The 23,361-nt window shown below is 40.5% G+C and overlaps 1 protein-coding gene across 7 annotated transcripts in view; it reads right to left on the minus strand.

The window, feature by feature from the left end:
- The window catches only part of slc8a3 (solute carrier family 8 member 3), a 108,145-nt gene that overhangs the window by 11,992 nt on the left and 72,792 nt on the right, over nt 1-23,361 (minus strand). The window contains exon 3 of one of the 7 annotated variants that reach the window (XM_053335370.1): nt 8,963-8,996. The exons of 3 other annotated variants lie outside the window; for them this stretch is intronic. In XM_053335370.1, the coding sequence (XP_053191345.1) occupies nt 8,963-8,996 (34 nt within the window). Of the gene's footprint in view, nt 1-8,962; nt 8,997-9,524; nt 9,547-18,222; nt 18,241-22,635; nt 22,651-23,361 lie in introns of all 7 variants that reach the window. 3 more of the 7 variants (XM_053335373.1, XM_053335371.1, XM_053335374.1) reach the window with 3 other exon arrangements.

Below are 23,361 nucleotides of genomic sequence, written 5' to 3' on the forward strand. Positions count from 1 at the left end.
AAGTTTCAATGGCAGCAATCTTTTTATTTTCCATCACGATGATTGAGAAGTAAACAGTAAAAATACGGCCATATTTAATTGGCCAGTGAAGCCTTTTGGATGGATCCTTCTGCTTCAACACTCGACCTACGCCAACACAGTAGTATCATTTAAATAAATATTGTCTGACTGAATGCAGCCTTATATGCCAACAAATATAGCAATGTATGGTCAAAAATAGTTTAAAGAGACATTCAACTGTAAATTTGAAATATTTAAGTCAATGGAGAGACGAGAGTAGCACGATTAGATGCAAATTTGAAGACTTTGCTGGGTTCAGGATGTTTCAACTTGAGCAAAATGTATCTGCTGCCATAGACATACAAAGATGAGAAGACAAAAAGGGAGATAGAGTAGTGGAAAATAACTTCTGGACTACCACACAAACAAACACATTCACGCGGTTGGTGTGTCTGTTTCTAGCTTGCTTACATCTAACATCTGTTCAGTTGATACTTCGGCTGTTTTGGGGCCAATTACCACAAAGCATCCTGGGGTCAGATTTACGTAAATGATGCAAGGCAAAATTAGCTTTGAACACATTTGTATGAGTCAAACATATGAACAATATATTTGGGTAATAAAGAAAGTAAACATAACTGTGTTTATGAATAAGAAAACTCCAGAGGGTGATGATTTATTGTGGATGGAAAATTTAATAACCAATTATTGTTTTAGTGCTACAGAAAAGCAACAGAGATGCATACACACACATATGAATACTGGCATACACACACACACACACACACACACACACACACACACACACACACACACACACACACACACACACACACACACACATGTTTCAAAGGCAGGCTCGTAGTGCAGGTTACAATCACAATCCAGAGGGCTGTCATTCTGCCAGCACTACAATTGTGATAGGGAAGATTAACCAAAGGGATGTAATTGGAGGGGTGGAGGAGTGTGTGTGTGTGTGTGAGTACGTGCGGAGGGGTTGGGTGGGGTGTCTGTGTTTAACCGTTGTCATCATCAGCGTGTTCTCCTGCGCGCTCAGCCTAATCAGATCTGTCTCGTTACAAAAGAGTGAGTCCTTCTCTGGCTCTAGCACACAGCCGGGCTCTGAGTCACAGCGTCAATACGCCGCTAATGTACGCCTTCTCTCTCCACAGCTCATTAAGACAGAATCATCATTTGACTTATCAGAGCTATTCTGGTTGCCGAGGCTGGAGGCGGATCATCTGGGCCTGGGGCTGGGAGCGGCATATGTGGATGTGGGGCTGGAAGGATGGATGAAATGACGGATGGAGGAGAGGAGGAGAGGAATAGAGGAGGAACGGGGAGGTGAACGGATTTATGGATGGTGGAATAGAAACATGGAGATAAGGATGGAAGGATTGTTGGAGGAAGAAGAGGAGGACTTAGATGGGAGGAATATTACGATGGAATATGGAGGAGAGGATGGGATGTGGAGGAAAAAAAGGGGCAAGAGAGACATGGGAAACAGATTTATGGAGTGATAGAAGAATAAAAACATGGCTGGATGGATGATTGATTGGTAGGTGGGAGGATACAAGAGTGGTGGAGGTAAGAGAGGAGAATCTGAAGGGAAGGAGGAGTTAAGAGTTATGGATGAATGGAAAATAGACTGCACTACTCTACCTGAGCAGGACAAAGCTCTTCACAATGCCTTCAATTAGCTGTCTTGTGAGGCCCAGCCCTGTTGAGCTTCAGTGTCTTTGACGTTTTGTCTACTATTTATGGCGAATGAGACCTGACTTTGAAGCCCATGCAGTGCTCCCCCCTTTGAGCCACAGAGATCTCACAAAACACTCAGCTACCTTACGGGGGAAAAAGTTGAGAGAGGATCAGGCAAATCTCCACTGACGCAGTGCAAGCAACAACCAGGCAAGAGCTAATCAAGTCCATTTTCATTCATGTGGAAATGAAAGCACAGAGTTTTTTTTTTTAAATATGTGAAATAACTTGCTGATTGTCATGGTCTTTCTAGGATGTGTATTTAATGAGCTACCCGGACCGTTAAAAGAATGACTATGTACGGACACAAATCCCTGACACTGATGGTTCATTATTACAGCGTCTATGTAAGAAAAACAACTGTCCAATTGGAGCAGAGTATGTATATTATATGCTCAAGGAACTACAGATTCCTGAGAGGCCAGAGACTGCCGACTACTTTGTATTTATTAGTAATATGTGTGAATGCATCCTTAGAGGAGCCAGAGATCGAACCACCAACCCTCCGATTAATGGACTTCCTGCTCTACAACTGCTTTGTCACAGCCGAAGGAAGAAAAGAAGGATATGACAGAACAGATGCAATACTGTCTAGAAAACTGAAGGAATGAATGCATTGATGGGCTGGAGGATAAAAGGATGAATAGATGAGGAGATAAAAGGGACAAAGGAAATGGTAGAAATAGGAAAGGAGGAATGTGAGAACTGAGTAGTTGATTAAAAATGACAGAATGACGGAGGAATGATGAGACGAGCGAAGGAGATACAGTAGCTGGAGGAAAAAGGAAGAACGCGGGATAGGTGAACAGGCTAAAGAATGGACTGATGAATGGACAGATAGAGGAATGGATAGGGAGACGGAAGCAATAGAATAGAACATGGAAAAATAGATGGAGGGTTATAATAGAATATATGGAGGGAGAAAGTGATGGACTGGCTAGATGGAGAAAGAGTCATACGAAGATGGAGAAAGACGTGCACAAGAAGGGGGATAGTGTAAAAAAGGAGTGAAAGGATTGTTGAATGGATAAATGGTGGAATAAAAAGTACAGACTGGTCAATTGATAGAAGAAAGTTAAAGTGATGGAGTGACTTGCTCAAGGTTGAAAGGAGGAGTGGTTGGATGAGTTTAGTTTATTAATGTTGTGTATCCATGGTGATGTGACAAACAAAAGACAGTACAGTTTTGGACTGATACTCCACTAAATACCCCATCCCACCATCTCCAACAATCAAAATCACGCACTACAACAAAATGAGAGTGACTAGAAAGAATGGAGGAAATGTGGTCCCATGTACCTTCATATTGATGCTATAATAAGTCATATTCACCACAGAGAAGGTGTGATACATCACAGAGGATTGTCTGCTCTTTCTTCACCACTCGGGACTTGCTAAGAAGTGTCATACTGCATTGTTGTTGACCCATAATCTTACTAGACATATGAACAATCCTATTTAGTTCAGTCCCCCAAGCAACAAAACACAAAGTTAGAGTCAGTGATTCTGGAGAAATATTGTTAATATACTTTTTGTCAAATTCAGTGAGTGTCTCCTCACGGTCCGCTAGCTGTCCATCCTGTCTGTGTGCTAGAAAAAATCATACACAGCTCCGGCTCTGTAAATGGGATACAACAAAGTGTCTCGGACCGAGTTACACAACCAATCAGCAGTAAGGGGGCGTTCGTGTTTGAGTACAGGACAGATGAGGAAGTCATCAGAGCAGCTGTCTGTGTGAGGACATGACAGCCTCCCGTCATGCATAATCTGTTTAAATCACACAAATCACAAATAATATAAATACTGTTGATTTCCTTCAGCGGAACCGACATGCAAACTATTTTGGTTCAGTAAATGTCTGCTGTCAGTCAGCCTGGTGAGCCTCTCAGCTCTCCGGGAGGTGCAGTTGACAGACGGCTGCTTCTGTGGACAGAGACGCAGGTCGAGTGAGAAGTGAGAAGTGAGAAGGGAGGCCCGCAGAGAGTCGGAGAGTGTGGATGGACTGTTGTGATAATGTGTGAGAGCAACAGAAGTGACTCTACAGCTGACACATCACTCTTGGTTTCCACCGTATTTCCCTTTCGGTCATTGAATTTGGGGTGTGTGGAGCTTCTGAAGGAGCATGGGCGGGGTGTTTGGTTCAAATATTAACTATCTGTCTCCAGAATGACTGACTCTATCTTTAAAATACTTTCCACCAATAAAGAGTAGAGGAGAACCAATATCTGTCCAACTCCAAACTGTATAATCATTATAATCCTGACACAATGTGTTTGGTGACAGTTTAGCACTATATTTTTATATGCATAACGTATATAACTTCAATACATTTTCCACTGAATGCTACTTGATGGTCCCTTGATGGGCCTGTTTTGAAATTAAAAATAGTTTTCTTCATTTTTTTGCTATTTTAACAGAAGAAAACTGGCCTGACACCAATCAACAAACTAGTCCACACATCCACGATACTTTATTTCATCTTCACTGATCAGACCAATAACAGGAGCCAGAGGATGGGCGTGTGAAGGGATGTAGAGATGTAAAAATAAAGGTATGGACAGATGAGTGGTTCTACTGTTTGCTGCAGCTGTCCAATGAAGAAGCTTCTTTATAGAGACATTATCTTCTGCACTGAGGATTTGTTGTCATCGCATACATGTGAGATATCTACACCCATGCTGTACATCCACCTACAAACACATATTCGTACAAACACTGTGAGTGAAAACACTGCACGGGGATCTCGGGCAGACAATCAGAGTGTTTGCTGCAGCTCAGAGTGAGGCATTAAATAATAACGCTTCAGGATTTGCAGCTGAGCGGCCGCCGTCGGTCCAAACACACACTGCCGGCCTCTGAGAGGAACGAGATGACAAAGACGGATGCTTCAGCTGCCTTTATTATCTTTCAATATGCAGGCTGTGTAACGCGTCCGTCATCTTGTTATGCTGTATCCGTGTCTCTGACAGTGTGGAATTGGAGGGAGTCAAAATGCTGAGTACACGCCATACTTCATCTTCTGAGCCAGTGCTGCTAAGACTGAATGAATTGATAATTTAACTGAATGTGGGATTATTTCACTCGATGTCTTTCACGCCTGAAAAGTTCTGTTTTTAATCTTGCTAGGCTAATTAAAGCCGCTATGTGTAGCATTTTGACATCAATAAATCTTTAACACGTTCATTTTTGAGATATTATGGTGATTACTGTAAACAAATACAATCATTGCTAAGAAAATTGGCAGCCTCCACCAGTCACAACACTGTGTTTTCATGTTGCGTGCCAGCGAGTTTGAGTTTAGCCTCAAATCAAGGGGTTTGTGTATAAAGTAAGGGAATGGACGACAATGGAGAGGGAGCTAAAGTTTTCTCAGTAGAACAAGAAAATGATAGGGGGAAAAAATCACTTCAAATATACAAAACTGCACATGTTCAGCTTTGACCTCTGATTTTTAAAATGAAGGAATCAATAAATCAGCTATTCCATATTAAGCATAATCTGTATCCCTGATGATACTTCGTTGGGAAAGCCTGCAAACCCCAGACAGCCTGCCTCTGAACACACTAGAGATGCTCTTAATCAGCCCATATGCTGCTTTTCACATGGGACAGTTTCTCATATTAACAAGAGTCTTGTTCTTTTGGCTATTTCTGCCTGACTCTCTGGTGGGTCTCTCCCAGGCCTTTCATTTATTCTCTCTCTTTATCCAGCCTCTCTTACATTCGTTTAAACCTGGCTCCCTCCCTCTCTGTCCGTCTGTACTTCACTTTCTCTCTCTTATCATTTTTCTGAAATGTGTTTACTGTTATAATGCCGGATGTCGACATAAACATAATCAAAAAACCCATGGATTGTTTGTGTTCATATTTCAGATTGGATATCGTCTCGAACACTCACAGATATTTTTGAGAAATTGACACTAATAAAGAACGGAAAAAACTGGAGAAAAGGCTGGAGCTTTTTGAGTGGTAAAAAAATGTTGACCAAAATAGAACATGCCATTCTTGATTTAAATATAAAAACTGTATGCTATAATTGATATTGTTGATTAAAAAACATTACACACTGTTATTGGCTAAATGAATTATTTTCTAAGCCTGATTTGGAAAGGTTTGAGAGCCCCGTAGGACTTATTTGTGGTAGATCTGCCAACAAATCGACTTTGGTGCATTGATTTGTATTGTTGGTATTTAGCTAATCATCCCAAGATATAAAAACACAATGAATTATTAGATTTCAGAAGCCTCTCCAAGCTCTACTTTAGAGCTATTTATTGTCTGTAAGTATCAAAAACTATTATTTGCAAAACTCTGGAAGGTTTTTTTCTGGTTTTGCTCACTTAGAGTGTGTTAGCTATTAGTCATCTGTGTTGAAATTTATCTACCATTTAGTTAAAATAGACGAGTCTGGCTGCACTATAAATTAACTAAACCAAACCACATGCAAAAAATCAACAATGTCATCATCTTTAATTGAACTTGCACTTAGTTATTGACTCTCCGAATTAGTCATCATCCCACACTTTGTCTTTGCAATCTTGCCGTCCTTTTTTAGTATGAAAGTCTGTATTCTGTTTACACTGGAAGCAGATTCACTATTGACTAGTCGAGATTTAGATGTTTCAGTTTGATTGAGACCAGTTGTCAGCCTAATTCAACTAACTTTTAAGGGAAATCAAGCTGATTACATTTTGTCATTGAGAAGAAAAAAATAACCTGGCTGATTCTCTCACTACTCCTCGTCTCCTGAGTCCCTCTCCCTCTCTCACTTCCTTCCTCGACATTTCCATGTACTATTTTTACATTTCTCTCATTCCCTGCCTCCCTGTTTCTGTCTGTCTGTCCCATCTTTCTTTTTTCCCCTCATCTGACTGTTTCGTACAGTCCAGATGTCACGCTGTGCTGTGCGGATCAAGTGGAGACAAGCTCCCTCGACTTGTTAACAGTCTGTTTATTCTACAGCCATATCAGCCTCACTGCCGTGTCAGCAGCAGGCAATTACAGAGCAGATTACCAACTCTGATAATGTCATCAGACGAGGCCTTTGCACACAAACACACACATAGTGGACGCACACCTATACACTCACACACACAAAAAAGAGTTTTATATACAGGTTCACAAGTTCAGCTCAGCAGCTCACTCGCCAATATATATATATACATTCACACACTTAACCACCTACACTTAAAGCAGTGGAAACTATAAATATGATCAGAAAAGTGTGAAAAATGCACTTGTAATGGAAATGTTCCTTACACTTTGACCTAAAGAGAGGATCTAATTAATTTTCCACTATTAGCATCATTACATATCTCTATCTGTTTATAAAAACCATATAAAGCTGATTTTACTCTTCACTCATAAGATGCATTTTTAAACAAGCCTCCTGCATCCTGGCTTATTGTGGTGTTTTTTTCCAGATCTTTTCAGGACATTTTAAACCCTAAAAATGAACACATACACATAGGTAAACACTCCACCATGGGGATTCTCTCTATGGGCACACTGTGCTCGACTTGTGCTGAGTTCATCAGGGAGGGAAGCGGCTCTCGGGCTGCCCAGCGTGATGTATTGTGGCCACTGCGCTGACATCATTGATGTAACCCTGAGCACTGATTAACGGCCCTGCTTGGCCAAAGCGCACAGGCAGAGCCACGGTCGCCTCCAAGTCATCTCATCGGCTTTTCACAGAGGCAAAGCCCCAAGGATGCTCCAGAAGCCCTCAATATCCACTTATCATACGCAACATTAATATCTGCAACATTATTATCCATTTTCCACAGAGGACTGCAGTGGAAGTAACTTATTTTTGTTAATACTTTCATGTCTTTCCCTTTGGGTACGAGTCAGCTTGCTTATGAATATTTGATCATGTGTATTTAAAGAATTTTGTTCCTAAATGAGATATCCTGCAGAATGGCTGTTACCACAAAATTAAAACAAATGATTACGCAATGTAAGTCTTTTGTTGACACAGTAGTAACCACTTTTCAGACTGAATTATCTATTTCATCTGTTTATTGTATAAATATTGAACAACAACCTTCAGGAAATGACAACTAAAATGGATTTCTGTTTATCAATAGAGAAATAAAATCATTAATTCCTTCTTTTGTGCACTTCACATTCGATTATGAAACAACGGGCCACTGGGCATAGATATGTAGAAGCCCCCAACCACTTCTACATAGGAGCAAGCCCTGAGACTGTAAGAGACACAGAACCACATGGTTTATAGTCATCTTTCAGTTGAACTTCAGTATGTAGTTCACACTGGATATGAAGAGAGGCAGTCTGACTCGTACCCAAAGCTTCCTGCCACAGCAGATCCACACTGACACTCATCTGCACAGATATTACATAAAACAGTCCAGCACATTATGCAAAATAATATTATATGAACCCATCTGTAAAACTGACTTAAATTGCTTTAATGTTAAATGATAAAGTGTGCAGTGCAGCTGTAATATGAAGGAAACGTAAAACAGAAACAAATATTGGAATCAGGGGCGATTATAGATAAATAATAATAATATTATTATTGTTATTAACACATGCAGGGCATTGTATGTCAAATTCTCAATAGGAGCTGAGCCCCCCTAAAGGTCTGATCCTACAATCGTCCCTGGGTTTGATTGGCAGATAAAGTATTTAATACTGTATATATTTAAAGGCAAAAAAGTGACATGAAGATCCCTGTTTTGAGTGAATTCTGTGACTTTCTAACAAGAAAATGTTGAAAATGGTCACATCAAACAGAGACTCTGGCCTGTGCCTTCAATGCTGTTCATTGCAACACAGACAAACAACCACACACACTCCTCCCATTCATACCTGTGAGGCTAAGCCAGAAATAAACTGTTTGGATAAAAATAAATCAAATCAAGGGTTAAATCGTCACTGGGAGCTGTCCAGCATGAAAGAGCTACACTTTCTCTGCTGTAAGAAATATGCAGAGCACCTGATTTGCACCTCCTCGCAGCACAAGGTGTGTCTGGGTTGGCTGGGGGGGTTGAGAAGGTCATCACTGACATCGACATTAATGAGAGCCCACATAGAAGGTTGGCGCCCCTGCTGCCCCTTGCCTGTGCGTTAAGACAGGCCTGACACTGTGGTGTGCCACCGGCATGGCAGGTAGCAGCGCGGCTCATCCATATCTCCATGCTGAGAACCGCCCCCACACACCTCTCAGGAACAATTACTGCTCTTCCAGCTCCTCATCACAGATGGTGAGGGCTTTCAGAGTGACTCCCCCCTTCCCCTCATCTCCCTCCTCTCCTCTCTCTGTGGCTCATTGTCTCTTTGGCTGACTGTGTCTGTCTCTCTCTCCACCTCTCTGTCTTTTTTCATGCTCAGACTATTTCTGTCGCTCCCTCCTCCCTCTGTCTCTACAGCCGTCCTCCTCCTCCTTCCCCACTTTCCCCCTCTCTCTGCCTCTCCCAGCTCGAAATTCAACAGTTCAATTTAAATCCATTACACCTAAGCCCCTGACAGAGTGTGGCATCCATGGTAACTGTTACTAGACAACAATCTCGCTGTGACTCTGCTTCCCCAGCGAGGCCACCGGCAGCAGGGAGATGCACTGGAGGCATGTGGGGCGTTTTGACGTAAATGCTTGTGTCATTCACTAAATGACAGGTCCAGTCCTTCAACTGCGATCCCAATCCGGGAGGGGAAGAGATCACAACATAAATCACATCAAGCCAACGGAATGAAACGTATTTGTTTAAAAGGAGAAGGATGAATCTAATTTGATAACAATACGGCCTCCTTCTATTGCCATTCCCTGTGCATGGCTGCCCTGTAACCCGCCTATCTGCTGAGTAAATGTGGATAAGAATGCAGCAGCAGCAGCTGAAGTAGCCCTTCTTCATGGCTCTGTCCTTGAAGAAAGAGTAAAGACACAGTAAATCACCAGCATGTTGTTTCACATCCTACACTAACTACTGTACACCACCACAGTAATCACAGCAGAGAAAGTCAGCTACGACCTCCACACTCATGAGGCGGTGCTGTAAGTGCACGCTGCAGTTTCACCATTGTCTTGATTTGTGGAAAGTTGGGCAAACAATGTACATAAAGATAAAGATGCACAAGGAAAATATGCAAGGTTATAATCACAATCAGGGATAATTAAAGGGACTGTTCATGCAGTGCTTCCCACAATAACACTGCATCACTGAATTACCATATAATTGCATGTTGATACAATCAATGCTGCTTTGACAGTTAGCCCAGCGTTAGCAAATGGGGGAGACATATCCTGTATTTCTTTTATGCAAGAGGAGACATCTGCCTTTTAACAGATTCAACACCCAATCTAAATGATTTATGGCATTGTTGAGCTTATTATCAAACTGAAAAACATTTTCTAATCAACCATTTAAAAAAACCCCATTGTTAATAACCCAAGTTTTTAACTGACTAATTACAATCAAAGGAAGTCATGTAATGTAGAAAGTACATTAACTCTTCATAACCTTCATTATCATGTCACACCCCGCCGCTGACATTCCTCCTTGTGACCCTAGAAAGAAGTGGAGCTTTAATGAAGTCAGGGTCTGCAAATGCATGAATAGCGCTGGGCTCCCATTTGAATTAAATCTATTCATCCGTGCCAGTGTGATTTCTCTGTGGTACTGAGGCACCCGAAGGCCCTCTGAGTCGTGACATTTGTGCCATGGCTGGTGGAGCAGGCAGGGAGGTGAACACCCATCTGCCTATATCCCTGACCACCAATTCCAAACCCAGAACGATACGTCGGCTCAGACTGGAATGAAAAAGATAATGGGCGGGGGGGAGGTGAAAAAAAAAGCATACAGTATAACTCAAGTGTGTTTGTGGCAAGGTCCTCCTGCAGATATTTACACGTTTCCTAACAGGAGGAATAAAAAAGAAGAACCTGTGTGTTGTGTTGAGTGACACTGAGCATTTTGTGATGAACACTTTGGCAGTTAAACACATGAGCAAACACGGACACAAAAACTGTGAGCATATCGCAGACTCACTGACTGAATCCTGCAAGTCACCTGTGACAAAACAGTCCTTGGGGCGTATTTCGTGATTACATAATAATCTTTACTTAAATCCATTTCTTGCATGGGGAATAGTATCAGTGTCATACCATTCTAATTTCGTAAGTCTCTTGACATATTAAGGTAATCCCTCTTAGATTTCAATATTAATTGTGTCATCGGTATTCAAAGAGAGCCTTGTGCACTTTGAAAATAAGTCGAGGACGAACCCAGAGACTTTGCTGACAACAGAGAAGGGATTTAACAGATTTTAGACTGGGAGCAAACTGCTAGCCCCCCTCCAACATCTGATGCAAGCTCATACGGCAGGTGTGCAATGTGCAACACAGATCCCAGCAATTACGATGAGAAAAAACAGTACATCAGAGATGTTCTCAGAGCTTGATCTCAACGCTCAAATGTCAATGCAGTGACTTAGGGAATGATTGGGCGATGCAATACAATTCTCAAAGCACCGAATTGTATTTCCATTGTAGCTAATTGACTCGACTTTAAGAACTATTTCCGCACATGTATCCTGCAGTGTTTTGCATCAGCGGTGTGTGGTGCAGGATTCTCTCTATCAAAGAAGCAATCGACTCAAGAGTGAACATCAATTAAAGGCTAAATTCACACTGCAGATCTCCATATGTAACTCCAAATTGTGGCTCATAATCATTTTTATCTTAATTCATACTTGATTCGTATTATATAATGCTGATTCGTATCTAACACCAATTTGAACCAAGATAATATTCAAAATACATGCTTATACACAACAACAGTGAAAGAGACTCATTTTCCTTCCTCATTTGTGTTACTTAATTTTATGGTATGTGCTTCTGTTTTGACTAAATTAAGACATCTGTCCAAAGCACTGATCAAGTCTGCTATCTCCTGTGTTGTTTTGGTATGTTGTTTAATCTCTTGTTCTCTCTGCTAATGCTACCTCAGTCAAACTACTGAATGAGTCAACATTAGCACTTAAAGCAATAGTTTGACATTTTGGGAAATACAGTACACTTATCCACTTCTTTCCCGAGAGTTAGATGAGAGAGTTGATATCATTCTACGCTAAATATGAAGTCATCTCCAGCAGCTAGTTATCTTCTAACTCTGCACATAACCCCCTGTAAAACCCTAACTTGTTCTGGATTTAAAAAAGGGATATAATGTGTTAATTAGTGAGCTTTAGACGTGTTATAGGTTGTTCCTTTAGACAAAGCCAGGGTAGCTGTTTCTTTAGGTTGGCCTGAGCTAACTGACTGCAAGTGTTATAGCTTCATATTTAACATATAGACATAAAAGTGGTTTCAATCATCACACTAACTTTTGGCAAGAAATCAAACAAGCGTACTTCTCAAAATGTCAAACTACTTATTCCTGTAAAGGCTGTGAAAACCTATTTTCTTTATCAGCTTTTTGCATGAATATACTGTTACCTGAAGTTCTGATCATTTTACATGAGAGATTTCATCATTTTTTGTTTTGTCTGTGCTCATGTCAATGGTTTGATGTTGGTCGGGCTCAGTTGGGAATAGGCAATGTCATGTATTTCTGTGCACAAATCAGAGACAATTTGAATCCAAAATGTGATGACAGACGTGTGGTTGTTTGATTATGTTGCCAGCAATCAAATCTGATCAAACCACATGCACACAGTCCTGATGAAGCTGATTAACTTTTTGACTCCAAATAAATAAAACCATAAAACTTTTACTTTGGAGAATTCTTGCTTTGTCTAGAATAATATTATATTCTTTATACGTAATGAGCTGCCTTTAGGTCACCTGTCTCAGAATCTGATTTAGCTTTGCAAACATAACACCCTGCAGAATTTTGCTCTTCATATTGGTTAGAAAATATCAGAAGTCACATATGAGGGAAAGCTGAATTTTAGTTGCTAAACTTTAAGAGATGTTCCTCAGTCTTCAATGTCAATCCACAGTCACCATCCCTTCACCATTCTTTTTTTCTGCTTTTCCTAAACTGAGCTGTGGTTACAAAACAGACCCGGGGTCTTGGGGTCATGTCCCTGAATAGTCTGCCAACAGGTGGTGAGGTTGCTGCTCCTGCAGGGAGCGACAGCTGTTCCCCATCGCTCACTCACCAAGGTCTCACTGCTTCCGCCGTCAGTTGCCGAAACAAGGGCAAAGCTTGGCAAGCCTCTGGAAAACTAATGGTAAAAGCACCAGGAGAAAGCTAAAACGACGTATTAGCTGATCAGTGGCTCATGTGTGTCATTAACTAAGGTAATAATAGATTGCTTGTGGGAGGTTCTATTGTGTAATGATGCATATGATGGTATAAGCCCTCGTTAAACAACATATTAGACCTATACTGACTACGATTTAATTGAGAATCACGTAAAATGTTTAATTTAATCAGTTAATGACATTTAATCCATAGATTTTCAGATTATGGCTTCCTGTGTGTCCTTGTGAGGACTACGGCAGCTCATTCTCTGTCTGTCTGTGTAAATGGTAGAAATACTCAATCCATACACCTTTCCCAGGAGACGCAGGGTAACAGATGTGTCCTCACATGTTGGTACTGTTGTGGGAGGTTCCATCGTACAATCAAGTAAATGATATTATAATCCACCACACGCACCTAAAGGATGCTAGAGAGTACAGATCTCATTTTTTAAATCAGGATGAGCTTAACATGAATATAACAATAAAGGAGTGAGTGTAGAGGAATTTGTCAGACTTTACAGCAGCTATCATCCTTCAGACCACCTGTCCACCCGTCCTCCAGACAAACCAGCTGAGGTCAGAATGATGCTGACTAAACTCATTTAGAGTTGTCGTGTTGTACCTTTGCGCTATACGTCACTGCTTTAACATTTCTGGTGCATAAACGGTACACTTCCATCTTCTTGGATTAGAGTGAGATTGCCAAAACCATCAGCAGCTTCACTCTGACCTACTGGCACATCCACTGGGAGATCCCCAGTGCCATTTGTAATTGCTGGTGGGGCTGGTGATAAGGAAATGGAGTCTTTATCTCAGCCCAATTAGGCAGCTAATTGATTCAATACCAGTCATTTAGAGTTCCTCCAGGCCCAGGATTGAGTACTTTAGCCCTTTGAACAGACGTGAGGTCCCTGGAGGGGAGCAACCAGGGAGAGACAGTGTTCAACCCCACAAAGCCTGTAGATTATAATCTGGATGGAAAGAGTCTAAATTTAAATATTACGTCATGGATTGGTGGGGAGAAATTTAACAAGTACAGTAAGACAAAAAAATATATATATAATTATTATTTTAATGGGTCTGTTTATATTATGCCAATGTTTATTGAACAGGATGACTTTAAAGTGTAAAAAGAGATTTTGTTATGTGGAGGTTTATTTTGTAGAGTAGCTACATTTTACTTATGTTTATTGGCATGACTGATATAATTTGATTAATGGTAATCCTACAGTTAAACATTAGTTTACATTTTCTGTGTTGATTAGGAACTACAGGTCAAGTCAATTATATTTACATAGCGCCAAATCACAGTAGAAGTTATCTCAAGGCATTTCTCACATAGTGCAGGTCTAGACGGTGCTTTTTTAATTTACAGAGACCCAATATTCCCTAATGAGCAAACACTTGGTGACAGTGGTGAAGAAAAACTCCCCTTTAACAGGAAGAAAACTCAAGCAGAACCGGGCTCCAGGTGAGCGGCCATCTGCCTTGACTGGTTGTTTTGGGAGAGAAAGAAGGAGGGGGAGAGAGGAGAGGAGAGACACGGAGAAGCACAGAAACAACAATAAAACAATAACTACAATAACAGAAATAGAAATATGATACTAATAATAGTGATAGCAGTGGGCAAACATGACTAATAATAATAGTCATAGTAGTGGGTGTCAAGCTGGACCAAGGAGACAGCAGGCGGTCCACAACCAACTTATAGTGCTGTGCTTCAATTTTTCAGATATTAACTTCACAGGACTACCCTAAAACAGACATTCCCAACTCAGTTTTTGAAAGCAATACATGATTTGTTCATTTTTAACAGGGAGAATGGATATTAAGGATTTTAATAAGGGTTATTTTTCCAAAACACAATATAGCAGCAGAGCAAACTCAGGTTAATTTCTTCAGTCACATTACCTGCTCCACTCCCAGTTAAATCAAACATCTATACTAAAAATAATATCTGTTGTCATGTCTCCTCTAAAATATTCTCTTACAGAGGTGGTTTGGTCTGGGGGTGTATTTTACTGAATGATCATATACAGTAAATATTATAGGAACACTACAGGCAGCAGTGTGCCTCTTTGATCCTCTCGCTCTTTCACAAGTACACGTTGTAACTTGTCAATTTGATGAAGGTTACACTACTCTAAGGAGGACAGAGGCTACAATATAGTATATAATTGAGTATTTGATTGATTGATTAATTGATTGAAAGACAAAACTGACGTAGAATTGAGACTGACAGAAAAAGATGCAATGACAAAGCTGTCTGCTACTTCAGCACCATGGACAGCTCCATGGATTTATCAATACATAACACAGTTAGGCTGCTGATATTTCAGAGCCATAGTCGGAGCCATAGATTCTAACTTGCATAAACCTCAGTCAGATAAAGGATCAGGTCAGGCAGACTAGACTAACATATTCAACTAACAACCCCCCCTGCCCCTGCACTCTCTCTGCTACAAGGGGATGGAAAGGGGAGGTAGCAGGTTAACAAAGGGGGATGGATTTTGATCATTTTGCTAATAGTCGACCCCTCATCCACACTCAAATTGCTTTCTGATGAAAGGTTTTAAGATAAAATAGAATTTTCAGGAGATTCAATTATTTATTTTACAGGTCCCATAATTTCCTAATCATTTCCTATAATGTTACAAGAAAGAACTATAATTTGAAACTAATCATGAGAAAAATAAACGCAGTGTTCCAGAAAGGGAATTGGGTTGTCTTAATTTTGAAGGCAGCTGAGATATTTCCTTGAAACAAACTGCTAAAATTTTAATTACTGGAAAAAACATTCAAGTAAACATTAATTTGTTAATGAAAACTTTTTCTCCATATATGTTGAATTGCATAAATATTACATGTTTGCCTTTTAAGCTGATCTGTTGTGCACTGATTAAAAGAACTCTCTAGAGATTACTCTAGCAATTAATAACATTATTTGATTTAATTAAATTATTAAAGGGGTACCAATTAAATTATCCTTCCCTATAAACAGTATCAAGTCACTACTTTTGAAGAATCCGTCTAAAATGTCACAGCTACAGATCAGTTCCTAAAACAATTAGGCCCACTAAAAAAGTGTTGGAAATCAATACTGTGATGTATTACATATACAGGGAGAGAACGTTTTATCTCTAAAACCTATATTAGACATCTTATCCCAGATCATTTTCATACATATCTTCGGTTGTGTTAACCAAATCAGAACAAGCTAGAAAAACTGTTCCAATATCAGATTTATATTTATATTTATCCAATGTGTTTAAAAATTCATAAAACCAACTGAATGAATAAAAAATGACTTACTGTAGATAGGTAAGAGTTCTATAATACAAGTATTATACATGTGTGGAACATATTTGTAGGTATTGAGAAGAGCTATTGAAGCTATATTTTCAACCATAGGTATAATGCTATTTACAGTGATGGCTGTGGCCTATCATTTCCCCTGGTGCTAATCCAGCTGCCTCTAGCTTTCCACTTCCCCCGTTCTGAGGAAGCAAATAACATTTTTCCTTGATGCTGAAAGGAAGAGATTCATTTGAGGTCAAATTCGGGTTGACTGCTAACAAAGGGATGATAAGCTTGACTTTTAAAGCAACACAAAGGGCAGGTTCATGAAGCTCACTGAGTCATAGAGATTTATACAGCTTGTGACCCCAGAAAAGGAAATGTAATGAGTTCTAAGTTCAGGAGTTGTATGCTCCATGTTCTATCAAGTTGAGAGAAGCCTGACATTATTCATAAGATGATGAGTTGAAGGAGACTGTGTAGAGGCTCACATGAAACCTTAAGTGGTTTTATGTGGTTGTGATGGTAAAGCAAAGCCTCAGAGGGATGCTGCTTTAATATTTAATCAACTATAACGTGCCTGTTTGGAACGGGCCGATTAGTTGCCCTCCAGTCTCTACTTCAATGCATAGAAAAAATGAATACAGTTGATGTGAGGTATGAATGAGTATATACACCAACAACATGAAAGAAACTAACTATTCTATTATATGCAGATGATATAAATAAGTATTCTAATTAGAAATAAATGTCCTTTTCTCATTTTAAGTAGCCTAAAGCAATGGCTGCATTCAAAAATAAAATAATATCCTGAAATAAAGTGGATCAATCATATTGGGCTCTTAAATCATTCATATTTTCTATGCCTTCAGTTTGGATTTGAGTGGGTATGTTTGCTCCAAAGATTTGTACTTTGTCTTTAGTGCTACTTCACAATCGCTACCATCTCAGAGCATATGAGACAAACTGATTTTAAGTGTTTGCTCTCCATTTGACACACAATTACAGTCCTTGTGTTTTTGGCTCTGAGCACTTCTAGATAGAGGATGACCTGCACTCGAGCATATACCTGATCGCCTCCTGTGTAGTCACTCGCTGTTGATCTGCTAAACATGCTGCATACACTACACACAGGGTAAGAGTGTCTATTCTTGATTAAAAGCTCTGTTTTCGCTGCATTGAGCACCTTCTTCTGACTCGAGTCATGCGTTATCTCTCTCTTACATGCAGGAGTCAGTTGGCAGAGCACTGAACCCTGACCTTGCCCCTGCCCAAATTGGACTGGCTCGCTGATTGCTGGTTTATTCAAAATGTATGAATCTTAAATGTATGGCATGTCCAAATTGCACCAAATTTGACAATGCAACCCGTTGATTCCCCAGCCACACATCTGCCAAGTATGGAGTCAATCGGATGAATGGTTCTCGAGATATGAAAAGGACATACATACATACAGCCGTACATTCCTTCCTTTAGTAGAGATATTTCATAGTGCAGTATTATGTTATATGTGAAGGCCGTTTCCTCTACACATACAGTATTTACAGTGAGAACAGGTTACATCACAATACTGTCTATCCTATCTTATCAAAAATCCAGTGTAATTCAACCTCAGCAGCAGCAGCAGCATGTCAGAGACATAATGGAAGACCGCCTGGGTTCTTCATCAAATGCTTCCTAAAGCAATGCACCCTGGGACGAATACAGTGGAGCTGGAGTCTTTGTGGGTTCCCATGTTTCTGTATTTTGCTTCTATTGTCAGCTTGAGTGGCACTCTTTGGTCTCTGTGCCGTATCACTTATCCCATCTTGTCTCAGAAAAAAAGAAAAAAGAAAAAAAAAGCGGATTCCTCTCCCTCGTCAGATCAGTGAGGGTTTACAACAACTACTAGAGCTACTGCCAGTGCCAATCCTGCTGCTAGTACTACCGGATTTTACTGTAAGTTTGGGGAACTGAGGCTCAGTAGTAAGGCTGCAGAGTTTATTATTATTATTTTATTATCAATTAATTGACAAATTATTTCAGCTCTACTCATTATTTACCCTCACTTACTTTAACTTCCCTAACCTACCTTACAGCTAACATATTGTAACTTCACTTCAAAAAGGACTATTGTCATATTAATTTTCTCATTACTATGTCTTTGTTATAATCTATGTAACTCACTCACAAACCAAGCAGGAACTACCTCGACTTGAGGTTGGAGCCAATGTGGAAACACCTTAAAGAGCGACACCACCAATGGCTACTACTCGAAATCCAAAAAAATCTGGCTCCAATTGTCTTTCATCCAAAAAGTGTCAACTTCTGCTGCTTCATCCCAACAACAACAGCAACAACATCTACAACTCCCACTACTGCTACTTCTGGATAGCACAAAAACAAGACACGTACACAGTGTTTGTTTTCACATATTAGTCTGGAAAGTAAATAGATTGAAGCAGGCAGCTGAAAGTTGGACCAATCAGTGAACTACGGCTGTTAGCTTAGATAAAAAATAATGAGCAGCATGTCGTTGTTGGCTCCGACTGATTGAAGACCAATCTAATTTCCGAAGTAATTGCAATCTATACCCATTGACACCCCAAACTAGTGACTGCCTGCTTTTACTAGACAAAGGTTGCTCTACAGAATAATGGAAACATCATCTAAATCATTTCATGTGTTTTCAGTCATTTCTAAAGTGGTCCATTTGAACTTCATCTGTCCTGACTGCAGTGCTAATGGAAGAGTTCAGAGATGTTTTGGCCTTACCCCCCTACACACACACACACACACACACACACACACACACACACACACACACACGCACGCACACGCACACGCACACGCACACGCACACGCACACGCACACGCACACGCACACGCACACGCACACACACACACACACACACACACACACACACACACACACACACACACACACACACACACACACACACACACACACACACACACACACACACACACACACAATATGACTCATGGCTCATTTTGAAGTAATGAAGTTGTGTGTTTGTGTGTGTGTGCATGTATTTGTTTTTGTTACCTCATTGGGGCCCTTTCTGATATAAATACCGACCTTGTTAGGATGTGTAGTTCTCATTGGGGACCAAGCCTGGGTCTAATGAGCTGCTGGCTAAGCTTAGGGGTAAGTGTGTGAAAGAGTATGTATGAATTGGTTATCGCTAACATTAAGGTTGGGGTTTGGATTAGGCTGAATGGAAGCCAATGCAATGTCCTAACAAGGATAGCTATGCAAATTTGTGTGTGTGCGTGAGATGGAGAGGGCTGGGAGAAGGACCCGGCCAAGCTCAAACAACAGCATGTGAAGTGCCCTTAGATGCCATGAGAGCTCACTCTGAGCGAGGAAGCTGACGGGTGGCACATTTCCCCACGCTGGGCATGATTTGAATGGGAAGTGGCAGGGTGGGAGATGGATTACCGCAGGGAAAGAGGGGCATTAATCCTACAGCCACATGCGCACGCATGCACAAACACACTGACACACGCAGACACAAGCAACATAATAATATAATACTTCCATCACATACACACATGCACAAAAATGTTCTTTCTCATTCAGTTTTATGCACACACGGAGGAAACACACTCAAGTGCACGAGCCCACATAACACAGCGTTAACACATCACCGTACATGAATGATGACACTGCTGCTGACTGCTTTGTAGCACACTTTTTGCAGTGTCATTTGAAGGTCCCACACTTTCAAGCCTTCCCAAAAACACTCCTACCCCCCCCACCCTCCCCCAACTCATCCCATCGTCTCTTTTTAGAGACTTTTTAGAGCAGCTCGTTCTGCCCTTTGTCCTCCCTTTTGTCTATTTTTCAATACACTCATTCTTTTCACTTGTGTATCTTTGCACACCACAAGACAAATTTCAGCCTCAGGAAAAAGACGCTTCTATGCTCATAATTTATTTAATGCATCTCATTCTTTTTAAAATAAGTTACTGATAATTCAAGACATTTCTATTCAGGCTGATGAACACAATTTTAAACATTTTATTATTACTCACTCTGCTCTTATGTGCAACGGTCAATTAAATGAAAAGTGTAATATGGGTCAAGTAAGTTAACAGTGGTTTAACAGCAGATTACTGATTGAGAAGTAAGTGATTTACTTTATATATATAAGTTAGCAGTAGTGGCAGTAGATTGTGGTAGTTGAAAAAATTGTTCAACTTCAGCAGAAAGGGGAGGAACTATATATGTGGATGGTTGTGTAGAGGGTGTGAGACATTGTCCATGATGTAGATGACTTTTGACAACATCCTTCTATCTACGACTACACGCAGAGGGTCCAGCCTGACCCCCAGGACTGAGCCGGCCTTCTGAATCACTTTGTTGAGTCTGTTGGTGTTGGCCACCCTCAGGCTTCTGCCCTACCAGTCCACAGCGTAGAAAATGGCATTGGCTACCACTAACTCATAAAACATTTGCAGCTTGGTGCCACAGAAGCTGAAAGACCGAAGCCTCTGCAGGTAAAAAAAAAAAAAAGAAAAAGACTCTGAGTTCCTGATCCAGTCCAGTTTCAGTCCAAGTGGTGATAACTTCCAACATGGCAGCACTAAAAAGGGCTCTCTACAGTGCAGGAACCAGGATTGATGTCTTTCACAATGCAGGGATCTTCTCCAGATGTAAGCTGGGGTTAAATATGAGCTGGAGTATGACACACAGCTGGGGGGCACATATCTTAAGCACCCTTGGGCTCATGCTGTCGGGACCAGCAGTCTTTGCCAAGTGGAGCCTACTCAGCACCCTCCAATGTGAGGCTGCCTGTTAAATCTATTGAAGAATCAGTTCAGCTCATTGGCTCTATCGATGTTCCCGTCTACAACCTGACTGCTGGGCTTGTAAACAGTGATGGTGTTCTTGCCTCCAGACCTCCCTGGTGTCCTTCTGCTGCAGCATCTGCTCATGCTTCCTCTTACCGTATACACCTCCTTTCCTTCTCTGATATTCACTGAAAGCTGTTTATTAATCCATAATGAAAAAATGTATTAGTTGCAACCTTTGCTGCGCCAGCTGTTGCATAATTTGGTTTTCATTGATCCCTAGGCGAGGTAATTTTGTTTTCACCCAATATACAGGTCACAGGTTAGAGTCACATACAGAGCAGCAGCACAGCAGGTACATTGCCTGAGGTGAGCCTGACTGCCTGAGGGCACTTCTGCAGGATAGATACTCTCTGACACGTGTATGAACTCTGATTCTCTGGTTCTAAGATCATCTCTCACTGTGCCAACTTGTATTAAAGTAACCTCTCAAGTACAGTAGCTGGACTGAGTTTTGGTAATCCCTCGACCCAGCAAGATTACTACCAAAAAGCGTGGGAGTTCCTGTAATTTTGGCTAGAAATTATGTGTGTGTTGTTGTTGTTCTGAAGAAAGATATTTAAGGATAAGTAATCAGTTTGTCCTAAAACAATAGTCAGGTCATCATTGCTCTTTTCATGATTTGCTTTCAGTGTAAGTGATGACGGCGACAGTCTTCCTTCCGTGCAAAAATGTTTATTTGATGCTAATATGATGCTTCAGCCATCCAAATTAGTCAAATCAAAGTTAGTCGTTTTAGTGCCAAACTCCCTCTTTTTGTTACCATCCTTCCACTGCAGACATAAAGAGGGATTACAGACTGTAACTGTGGAAGATACCCACTTTATTTGATTAACTCAGACGATTCAAAGACTGCAGATTTTGTCCCCCATCTCTAACACATACGCACATTTGGAGGAGATCTTCTACTGATCAGTAGGAACAAGAGGAATGATAAAAATGAGCAAAATCTGTTTCAGTGTTCATGTGGGCATCTGACTAATGTTCTAATAAAGACTTTTATACAAGTCGCACCTGGGCACTTGCTTTTGTCTCCCTTCAATTGACATTTATGAGTAAATGCTCGTTATCAGATGTGAACATCAGTTTATTTCTTTATTCTAATAAGCGCTGTAGTGGTATTTTAGTGGCATTTTATGTGGTCGGCTCAGATTACACTCATTTCTGAATAATGAGCAACACAATTTTCTTGAAGGCAAGACCAGCAGGTGGCCATAATTTTGTTGTATATTAAAACTCTAATAATATTATTAGAGTTACTAACTTTAGCATACCTCAGTAATATTAGGTATTGCAATATCCTCAACAAACTTAGAAGTGACTAATTGAGACTCTGCAGGGTTTGTTGTGTGTTGTAGCAGCAGTGGCTCGTCTTGCTTCCTCAACAGAGGTGCTTAACCACTTCAGTATAAGTTAGGGAAAGGCATTGCTGAAGCCGACAGTAAACAAGCCTAGATTGACAGGTCAGAGTGACTGTTGGCGTGATTGCTTTCATTGCTCACACACTGTCCAAAGTCAGACCTGCCAGCTCAGGAATGCTCACGTCTGCCAGGCTCTGCTATCAGCATGCAAGTGCATGAACAAATGTAGGAAAGTGGCACCTAGTAATGTAAAATAATAACTGCTGGTAAGAAATACCAAGATCATAGAGTTAAAATATGATCTGACAATTTTTTTTGTGCTCTAAGTTTGATCATCCATAATATTGGAATAATAGGTAACGAAACACAAGTTAAGGGGGAAAAATAACTTCTTGCTGCTTTTGTTGCACGTATCATTGGTGGAAAGGCTGCTAGGAAAATGGAGCAAGGCTGTTTCATATGAAAAAAAAGGCAAACAAAACAAAGACTCTCATAGAATATTCATCAATTCTGCTCCTCTACTCCAGCTTTAATAAGGAGAAAAACAAACCCAATCAGAGCCACATCAGCGGTTATGAACAACAATATAATCGCCACATTATATATGAAAAGTGAGAAATTATCATATCATTCACATCACTGAGATCCAGCTACACCTATTGTAGCAACAGGAGAATATATGTTACCCCTCCGCTAAACACTGGCTTGTTTTTTCTCTCTAATTTCAAATCAAAGCGTTTTATTCAGCACGAACACATTCATAAAAGATGATCCTGCATGGGAAATAATACAGAAAAGCTTTTTCATTACCACCTCATCATATATAGATCAAACATTTATTACCCTTGATCAAACATTCATTACCTCCTTC

The sequence above is a fragment of the Scomber japonicus genome, chromosome 16 (assembly GCF_027409825.1).
Source record: "Scomber japonicus isolate fScoJap1 chromosome 16, fScoJap1.pri, whole genome shotgun sequence".
Lineage (NCBI taxonomy): Eukaryota > Metazoa > Chordata > Actinopteri > Scombriformes > Scombridae > Scomber > Scomber japonicus.